Source organism: Coffea eugenioides, chromosome 4 (assembly GCF_003713205.1).
Source record: "Coffea eugenioides isolate CCC68of chromosome 4, Ceug_1.0, whole genome shotgun sequence".
Taxonomy (NCBI): domain Eukaryota; kingdom Viridiplantae; phylum Streptophyta; class Magnoliopsida; order Gentianales; family Rubiaceae; genus Coffea; species Coffea eugenioides.
Window position 1 is genome coordinate 5,124,345 of NC_040038.1, and position 10,432 is coordinate 5,134,776.

The window sequence follows — 10,432 nt, forward strand, 5'->3', positions numbered from 1 at the left end:
AAAAATAAAAAATTTGTTGGATCGCCACATTTGTTAAATATGCATATGTATACATACGTACATACACACACACACACATATATATTTATATATATAAACATATACATACATAATTTTTTTAAAGTAGTCAATCATCGTATTAAATGTGTCATGCAGTGATCGACACTTTTTTGCCTTTTTTTTTTAAAATCTACTATCCAAGCCGTTGATCACTCGGCTATGAACTTTTCAATAATCACGAGATGCTGTTTGAAAAAAAGAGGAAGAAGAAGAGAGAGAAAGATGTTGATGAATGGTAGAAAAAAATAAAAAAATAAGAAAAAACCGTTGATCACCGACACCTCGTGAGTATTGAAAATCGTTGATCAGCAACATCGAAGAGGTCCTAACCATTGATCACCCAGTGATCAATGGCTAGGATAGCACATTCGAAAAAAAAGTGTTAATCACTGCATTTGGTAGATGCGGTGAGCCGGTGTTTGACTATTTAAAATTTTTTTGTTTTCTGTCCGTGACATTTAAAAAAAAAATTTCCCATATGTGGCAACTGACTACGTAAAATTTTTTTGTTATAGGTAAATAGGTAAAAAAAATATTGCATCTGACACATTAGAAAAATAAAAAAATTTTGTTGGACTGCGGCATTTGATAAATACGTCGACCTTAAGTGGAGAAAAACTCCATAAAGCACCCAACTTTTATAATTTTTTTCCGACCTAGTGCTATTTTATAGAAATTTATCCGCAGAAATCTGAACGCAAACTCAATCAGCTGTAGCCCAGCAAAATTCAGCATACGTCACCGCTCATGTAACAAAATGCCTAACCAAATCTCCATCAATCAAACAGAAAATGGTAGTAAAAACAAACAAAGATTCTTTTTCTGTTAATTCTCTAATTCAGGCGATGCTCTGATATGTGCAACAACAGCCCATGTACAACCCGAAACAAAGAAGTCAACAGCTAGAGTACAGACCGGACATGGCAATTGTGGCATTTACTTTACTGGTTAGCAATTGGCAGCGCCCAAAAGAAAACATTTAATTCAAAACGAAACATCCTTGACAAAAGCAGTGAACACGCGCCATTAATAGACGCGGCTCCAATTTTCCTATTTATTTTCCTACATCGTAGAATCTCTACATAAGAACCCATCTGCCCAATCGTCCCTCTGAGCAGTCCACACCAATTTCACAGCGTGAAGAAACATCCCATTGACAGAAACAACACATTATTTTAAACAACACATTATTTTTATCAAGTGTATTAGGGGGATATAATTACTGCTTTGTTGGTGGTATTGTAGGAGAGAGAGCATGAAATGCTGAGATCGATTGGTAAGAATCAAGAATAGCATCGAGAGTTTAGGGGGACAGAGAAACGAAAAAAAGGGGTGTAAGTTGAGTTATATGGGGGGAGGAACGTTTGTGGATGGGGTTAGAAGGTTGTTTCAACGAAGAGGACCTTCTCTATCAGTAACCTCCACTAGTAGTAATACCCATGAGAATCATTTGACCCCTTTTGAACAAAATAAAAAAGAAAGAGAACAGAAGCTTAGGATTGAAGAAGATTTTGATTTATCTGGGCTTAAGCTTATTAAGGTCCCTAAGCGGATTAATTTTGCTGTCTCCTCTTCCTCTTCCTCAATGGATCACCAAAAAAAGGTCCCTCCTTTTTTATCTTTTCCTAATCTCTTATTCGTTTTGGGTTTTTGTAGATCTGTTTGTTGATTCTGGATTTAAAGAATACGTGGGGTCTGATTAAAAGTTGAATACTTGTTGCTTTTTGGGTATATTGTCTATAATCGGATATGGATGGTTAATATATTCTTTTTGGAAGTGAGCTTTATCTGTCTGCATTTATGCTTTGTTATTGTTTGGTTTTTTAAAGCAATCAAGCTGGATTTTAATAAGCCGAAATCATGTTTGTGGTTTTAGAACGCGTAGCAGCATTTTCTTATGATCTAGCTTGTTAGAGGCCTTAAATGCACCAGCATTCGCTGGAAGCTTTATTTCAAGATTAATGCTTGTTTCTACACTATTTGGGGTATGCATGCCTTTTTTTTTTACCCTTCGAGAGTTTACCTCTCTTTTGAAGGTTCAAGATTGGATTTTTGTGGAATATCTGCACTCCAAGTTTCAAGCTTGATGCTGCCCGGAGATTCCTTCCGTTCTTTGACAGAACTATTTGACTCCACGCATTGTTGGAACATGCCAAAGCTTGATTACATTTTCAAATGCATGTTTTTCCTGCAATAAAGTTTGTTTAAAGTTATCCATTCTGCTATTTGTTACATGCCTTGCAGTATTGCAAATAAGAAGTTTAGAACTTTGAGCTAGGTTGGTGTTTAGTTGGCGATAATCGAACAGGGGCTTGCTGTTATCATTGCTGCATAGCCAAAATACAATTTTTAAAATTTTGAATAGGGTAGGATGTGGAAATGGGTGGCAATCCTTAGTTGGGAAGCAGTATCTGCAGGAAAAGATAAATCTTTTGCTTTCAGCATGGAACTTATATTATTAATCAGGAACTATCAGTTTTATGGGTCTGTTCCTTTTCATTTCTGAAATGGTGACACCTACCTACAACAAGTAGGAATTTGCATGTGCCATGTCCATTGCTATGTCCCATATTTGATTGCTTTGTCGAATTATGTCTTGCAACAGTAGTCTCTTCTGTGACGACATATTCACTGGCTTCTGACGTGACTTTTGTCTTTCAGAATAATCTGGAAACGGAATTCTTCACAGAATATGGAGAAGCAAGCAGATACGAAGTTCAAGAAGTAATAGGAAAAGGTAGTTATGGTGTTGTGGGCTCTGCAATTGATACCCACACTGGTGAAAGAGTTGCAATCAAGAAGATTAATGATGTCTTTGAGCATGTCTCTGATGCCACTAGGATTCTAAGAGAAATAAAGCTCCTTCGCTTGTTGCGCCACCCAGACATTGTAGAAATAAAGCACATTATGCTGCCTCCATCTCGTAGAGAGTTTCAAGATATTTATGTTGTTTTTGAATTGATGGAATCTGACCTTCATCAAGTAATCAAGGCAAATGATGATCTTACTCCTGAGCATTATCAATTTTTCTTGTACCAGCTTCTTCGTGGCCTAAAATACATCCACACCGGTTAGTTGCATGCAATGACTTTTCCCCTTTGTATTTAGTTCAAGTGTTCTTCAGCTTTATACAAACAGTTTCATATTTCTTGCAGCTAATGTCTTTCACCGAGATTTAAAGCCAAAGAATATTCTTGCTAATGCTGACTGTAAGTTGAAGATTTGTGATTTTGGTCTTGCCCGCGTATCATTCAATGATGCTCCATCTGCTATTTTCTGGACTGTATGTCTGATACAACCTTTGAATTTGTTTCTGCTCCTGTCCGAGGCTGTTCTTTGACATATCAATTATTTCTAATAATCTTTTCTTAATTTTATCTTGTGAAGGATTACGTTGCAACTCGATGGTATCGAGCTCCTGAATTATGTGGTTCCTTCTTTTCAAAAGTAAGCCTGTAGTAGTTGATGTCTCGTTCCTTAGCCGATAATCGTTATTCTAACTAGTTTGACATGCTCATGTTGATACATTTATTCACGCTGGTCATAGGGTTTCTTCCTCTCTATCTTTCCCCTCCCTTTGCTGGTTCATCTTCTGCACACAATTCTGCACATTATGTTCTTCTACTTGGAAAGGAAAGTACTTGCTTTTGGATCTTTCACATGTTACATAATTGTTCAATGAGATGATAAGAATGGCATTCAGATACTCATTGAATCGAGCTTTCCTATTTATATGGTGGGCAGTCAATGATAAATTTTCATGATGGGTTGATTTATTTGTCAACCTGTAATATGTCTGAAGAATTTGATGAATGTTTATTGTTTTAGTTGAGACATTCAAGGATGTGAGTTGACTTACCTTTTGCTCATTCGGTACGATAATTGAAGACCTTAATCAGTTGGTTTTAAGGCAAGATATTTAAAGTTGGGTTAGATTGATCCATGAGATGCATAGGAGTTGAGATATTCTGGAAGCTTGTTTGAACATGAAACTGTAAAGAATGTTAAGGTGTCTTAGCCTTAGGTGCTTGGAAAAGTTGGCTTTAGTTTTCATCACATAAGTTTCCAACCTGCTATGTTCTATGGCTAACAGTTTACTGTTTGCAGTATACTCCTGCAATTGATATTTGGAGCATCGGATGCATATTTGCTGAGATGCTTAGTGGGAAGCCACTATTTCCTGGGAAAAATGTGGTACATCAATTAGACCTAATGACGGATCTGCTCGGCACTCCCCCACCTGAATCAATAGCCAGGGTAAGTTTTTATCTTGCAAGATGTCACACTGTTTTTCATCCCACAGTGAATGCCCGTATTGTTGCCTTGATCTGATGTAATTTTCACACTTTTCTTTTTTATTTTGCAATCATTCTTTACTTGCTAAACTTATGTCATGTTTTATAAATGTGTGGACTTTTTTCCCCATCTGATATTGTGCTCTCATGGAATGACAGATTAGAAATGAAAAGGCAAGAAGATATCTCAGTAGCATGCGCAGAAAACAGCCAGTTCCGTTTACACACAAATTTCCCCATGCAGATCCGTTGGCTCTTCACCTATTAGAACGGTTGCTTGCATTTGACCCTAAAGATAGACCAACAGCTGAAGAGGTGATGCTTATAACAAAAAATCCTTTGTAATTAAAGTATCATTTTTAAGGTGTCATGAGAAGAACATTAAGTACAAACTATTAAGCTTTCGATGCTTTACTAGTACAGGCATTGGCTGATCCATACTTCCATGGTTTAGCAAATGTGGACCGTGAACCATCCACTCAACCCATATCTAAGCTTGAATTTGAGTTTGAGAGGAGAAAGCTGGCAAAAGATGATGTTAGGGAGCTAATCTACAGAGAGGTGGGTCTTTTCAGCACAATACCATTTGCATTTGTGATGTATTTTACAACATATGCCAACTATAACCATCTTTCTCGTTGTTGTCTTGAGCGAACAGATATTAGAGTACCACCCACAAATGCTTCAAGAGTATCTTCGAGGTGGAGAGCAAACTAGCGGCTTCATGTATCCAAGGTTAGAGCCTTTTCTAATTATATTCGGTATTTTGCCCTCTTTTTGCTGTCTATGCATGGTTACATTTGAGACTTATTTCCTTCTAATTTCCCTGGAAATGGAACCAGGAAAACCAAAAACATCCTTTCACTCCCATTGAAGTCATTGAACCTTTTTCCCTTGCTTTTGAAGTATTATTTCTGCAGTAAAAAACAAAGCATAGTCACAATTTCTGTCACATTTAGCCTATAAATTAGCACACGTGTCATTTTTTTTTAACTTTCTTAATGTGGTAAGCCTGTGACATGGTGAATTGTCATAGGAATATATGTAGTTTTGATCAATCTGTAATTTGTTGACGCACTTTTGAAGTAAATTGAAGTTCTTGATATGTAATTTCAGTTAATTAAATCCTCATGCGAAGTTTTGTTACTATCGTGTCTGTTTGAATAGTTGCTTAGTTTGTTGAGATCTTATTAGTGCTGACCCTCTGCATATACAGTGTACAAATGCACTCTACAAAACTATTGCAAAGACCTTTTTCTCTCAATTATGTTGAAATATAAATTGTTACTATGTACTCAGCTCGATATACTTTCTTTTGATATTCATGAGTTCTCATATATCCTCTCATTCACTGTTAATTTAGCGGTGTTGATCGATTCAAGAGACAGTTTGCCCATCTAGAAGAACATTATGGTAAAGGTGAAAGAAGTACTCCACTGCAAAGGCAACATGCTTCTTTACCCAGGTATGCGGTAGATAGATTTGTTGGCTAGTAGCTGCACAATAGGCTGTGCTGATAAATTATGTTTAGAGCAGTCTAGACATTATTTTTTCCATTTATCCTTTAGTCACTTTTGCTGTTGTTTCTATATGTTGAATATCTTGGGCAAATAAGTTTGCACATGCTGTAATGTCTGAGTGTTAACGCCATTATTAATCTTGATATGGTGATTAAAACCAACATGTGTTCGCTTTGCTGATTTTATATATTTCCTGCTTCATGTGTCTTCCTGCTTAACAGAAATTTTAGATGAAAATAGTAACCATCCTTGGTTCTTAAATATCTTTGTCAAATGCTAGAGGTATCATTTCTTATCATTTTTTCTCAAATGCTTCTGCTTTAGACCACTTGGACTGGTGGAATAAATAAATAATTGTTTGATGACTACATACTTGATAATTGCTATTAAACTGAAATAGTTTTTCAATCAAATTTAAATCGACAATGTTCTAATGCATTACTGCTACTGCAAAAAGTTTTTTGTCTGAATGTGTACATATGAACCTTGCTCATGTTGGATTCAAAAGTTTGTATAACAGCAGTAGTTCATTAAAGTTGATGATCTAAAGATATCTTCAGTTAGTGGGTGCATGCTCTTTTAAATATTTGGTGAAGGTAAAACTGAAAAGCAAAATAGCAAATGAGTTTTTCAAGACTGATATTGTTTAAGGCACATGTCTAATATAGAAAGTCCTACAAGATTAAGGGGGTGGAGGAATTCTTAATCATGAATACCTGTATTGGATGGGCATTTGAAAGTATTTTGTCTCAATCATGAATACCTGAATTCTTAATTATGAATACCTGTATTTTGTCTTACATTATGCTATTTCTTCGTGTCAGAGAGCGGGTCCCCGTGGCCAAAGATGACACAAATAAGGAGAATGATGATTTGGAAAAGAGATCAGCAGCTTCTGTTGCTACGACACTTCAGAGTCCTCCAAGGCAGTCTGAAGGCTCGGTAAATCCAAACGGAAATGTGCAAAATGGGTCAAATACTGTTGGTCGAAGCTTGTTAAAGAGTGCTAGCATCAGTGCGTCTAAATGTATAGGAGTTAAAGGGAAAAAAGATATAGAGGTAAATTTGAATTCTTGTTTCTAATCTCTTTTCTGATAAACAGTAGTTTTCTAATTCACTCTCTTATCATCTTCGGAGGATTTTATTGGTAAGGGAGATTTATAACAAGCTTCTCTTTCCAAAACATAAACGTTTCAAGTTAATTGAAATGTATTTTAAGTCATTGCAATTTTAACAGTACTGGGGATAGAAAAGTGGCCAAAAATGTAAGAATCTTTAGCATACCAAATAGTTTCTCACTTGTATACTGCAGATCTTGAGGATAGATGGTGCTTTCTAGAGCAATTATGCTGTTTTCAAGTATTATATTTGATGCATTAATGCTTCTTGATTTATGAAAGTACCCCAAATATAAAACATGCATCTGCTGAATTGCTGTATTTACCACCTACTGATGTCAACATATCTTATCGTGTACATGATTTTATTCAGGGAGAGGCAATTGCTGAGCAAAATGAAGAGGTTGAAGAATTATCTGAAAAAGTTGCTGCTCTTCGTGCCTGATGTACAAGTCCCACAATTATGTGAAATTAGATGATTCTAGATATATTCTGCCATTTTACACACACCCCCCCTCCCCCACAAACTGCGTGGATCAACAGAGTTTCACATTAACCGTTGTTGAAGATCTACTGTTTTATTGAGGTAGAGGCTAACAGATGTTATTGTCAGTATTAGGAAGAGAAAATGTTTGTCAACATTCCTACTTCTACTTACTGGAGATGCAGATGCATCTCGGTCTTGTTCATATATTGTTGAATGCAAACTTTCTCAAGGAAAGGAAAATATAGCGTTCTGCTTTTACTTGATGTCCCTAGTTTATTCTGCCAAATTGGTGGTCTTGATGTGCAACAGTAATCCTTTGATTAATTCTCTTATGGTCTCTCTGCCTAATGTGTAACCAACGTCCAGTCAAGCCAGCTCATTCTTGTGAAAAGATTCCATACAAGAAGTTTTGCAAGACTCTATCTTAGATTGCAATACAAAAACCTTTGCTTATTTTCTTGTAGCTTGTAGGTTTGTTTTTGCAAATAACTCGGATTGTATTGTTGGTCTCAAAAATATAGTAGAATGTTTGGCAAAAAATAAGTAGATTCCTCTGAAAATAGCAAATCAATGGAGAGCTTTGCACGGCAAGGGATGAGACTCGGAGTTTCTTCGTACAAAAAAAAATAGGGAGTTTCTATAATTTTACGGTTTCACTCGTTTTAATAGTCCGACAAAGTATCTTTTTTTTTTTGCATGTTAGAAACTCAAATATGACTGTGTCTAATTAAAATAGTTATGTTGTAACTATTCAACAAGTATTGTTTTTATGTTTTTCCCCAATAAACACCAATAAAGATTTGTTCTTGAAAAAGATAGTTAGCAGTTGATTAGTTAAAAAAAAAAAGTACGCTCCTTTTCTATTGGTTTTTCCATTTTCTTTTTTCCTTCCCTTAAATTAAACTTCAAAAGGAACTTAGCATGAGTTTGAAGTGCAAGAGCAAAACAAGAATAACTGACACAACTTTTAACTATAAAGAATTAGAATAAACGTACTCTTTCTTAGATGTACTTAGTTTATGCCATTGAAAAATTCTTGGTCATTATTTGAGGATATGAGATGCCGACACCTTTTGAAATTGGAAGGTCATTGGTAAATATGATGTCCTGTCTTGCTTTTATTTTTTAGAAACAATTAAGATGCCTCATCCAATGTGATACTTTAATGAAGGAATTGAGCTTTGTGCAAAAACTCACCCCATCAATGCTACAGGAAATGATCACCAAGTGGCGTAATTTTACAAGAACTTCCTATTCCATTCCACCCAAATCAGTCTGTCATACCTCCTTGTGAATGTCCTAGAAACATAACAGAACTCACAAAATTCTCCTACAAAGAAACCTAGATATATTGAACAATGTACTTTGAAAGAATAAGAAAAGAAGCAAAGAAAAGGAGAAAAATAAAGGAAACAAAAAACATCAAAGAACAAAAAAACATCTTAGTATGATAAGCAAGGAATAAAAGAACCAAAGCACTTGACACACACATTAGCATAAGCACCATTTCTGCCTCTCATCCCCAACCATCTCTCCTTTCCTTGGAGCAAAATGGCTAACAAATTCCCCAGCTGTTCTGTCTTCACTTCTAGGGTGCAGGAGCCAAAACCTGAGGATCATCTTGGATTGCCATTGGAACAATCCAAACCTGAACATGGTACGCATTCTCACGTTCCCACTATTAATCTCCTCCGTCATGCATGTGCTTGCCTCATTACTCCTTCATTTATTTAATCTCTACTGTCATTTCCTTCTCCTTTCCGTTGTCTTCTCAAGATTTTAGAAAAGTTTCCACGAACATATTTTTGCAACCATGATTGTTGCATACAGGCCTTACAAAAATACAGCTAGCCATGGAAAATGACATTTCTATTGCTTGCGCATTTAGCTCATATTCATTTCTGTATGATCTTTGTAGAAGGATGTAAATCAACCTAACATCATGAACTGTGAGCTTCAACGTCATAGCAAGACTTTATAGTTTGACAGAGTTTTTACTGCTGGCAGATTATGGTGTGTACAAGAACCTGTTGCAAGAGTATGCCCAAAAATCTGGATTACCACTTCCGGTATATAACATTGAGAATGAAGGGTTCCCACATGCGCCTAAGTTCAGGTCATCTGTCATCATAGATGAAACGACGTTCCAATCTAAGTTTACCTTTCCAGATCGAAGAGCAGCTGAGCAAGATGTTGCAAAGCTTGCATATGAAACCATAGTTAAAGACAATAAAACCCTAACAGGAGGCCCTCATATTTATCAGGTACATCAAATATTCACATGGCTGCATTTCATTCACCTTTTGTAGAACGTTCACTTTTCGAAATACCAATTTATGTTTATGTCATGTCTATGGAAATTGTGCAATATATCATTTTCAGATGATACCTTGTGCTTTCCTTCTCTCACCTGTTTTTTCTTAAGAACCTGAGGTTTTGCAAGTTAATACTGTATGAATATGCAACCAAGACTGGCCTTGGAGTTCCCGAATACAACACCACCTTAGCAGAAGGGCCACCACGCCCAGTATTCATCTCTTCTTTTGTTCTTGGTGGCAAAAGTTATAGTGGTCAAGTAGGTCGAAGCAAGAAAGAGGCGGAACAGCTGGTGGCACGACTGGCGATCCAATCGCTCCTTGGTACAGTCATAAACTTCTATTCTGCTTTGTCGAATTAAGTTTCTACCAGTAATGCTCCTTCAATTTATCCTACTTAGAAACTGTCTCTCAAGGATCGGATTCAGGGAAGCTCACTGAAATTATCAAGAGCAAGGAGAGACTTTTCGCTACTCTAAGTGCTAAAAAGAACTCTGGAAGTCAAGGAACTAAAACTCTCTCTGTTCATCAGTCGAGTAATGCAGGTCTGTTATCCATTAATCATACATGTGACATAAAACTTAATTTAGAAACTAATAATTATGGTACTAAAGTTTGTATTATATTCTCAATGTCA

General features: G+C 36.2%; 1 protein-coding gene across 1 annotated transcript; it reads left to right on the forward strand.

Moving 5' to 3' along the window:
- The first annotated feature begins 1,129 nt into the window (after positions 1 to 1,129).
- Positions 1,130 to 7,738, forward strand: LOC113768044 (mitogen-activated protein kinase 9-like). Its single transcript, XM_027312271.1, has 11 exons — positions 1,130 to 1,663; positions 2,722 to 3,130; positions 3,216 to 3,343; positions 3,448 to 3,507; positions 4,168 to 4,317; positions 4,515 to 4,670; positions 4,779 to 4,916; positions 5,014 to 5,090; positions 5,719 to 5,820; positions 6,700 to 6,934; positions 7,367 to 7,738. The coding sequence occupies exons 1-11, from the start codon at positions 1,409 to 1,411 to the stop codon at positions 7,436 to 7,438; spliced, it is 1,782 nt and encodes a 593-aa protein (XP_027168072.1). The 5' UTR covers positions 1,130 to 1,408; the 3' UTR covers positions 7,439 to 7,738.
- The last annotated feature ends 2,694 nt before the right edge of the window (positions 7,739 to 10,432 follow it).

Excerpts from the sequence above, each read along its gene's own strand:
- LOC113768044 (XM_027312271.1), top strand. The coding sequence starts at position 1,409 with ATGGGGGGAGGAACGTTTGTGGATGGGGTTAGAAGGTTGTTTCAACGA. Across the intron at positions 3,344-3,447 it reads CATCTGCTATTTTCTGGACT|GATTACGTTGCAACTCGATG; the intron begins GTATGTCTGATA and ends TATCTTGTGAAG. Across the intron at positions 5,821-6,699 it reads CAACATGCTTCTTTACCCAG|AGAGCGGGTCCCCGTGGCCA; the intron begins GTATGCGGTAGA and ends TCTTCGTGTCAG.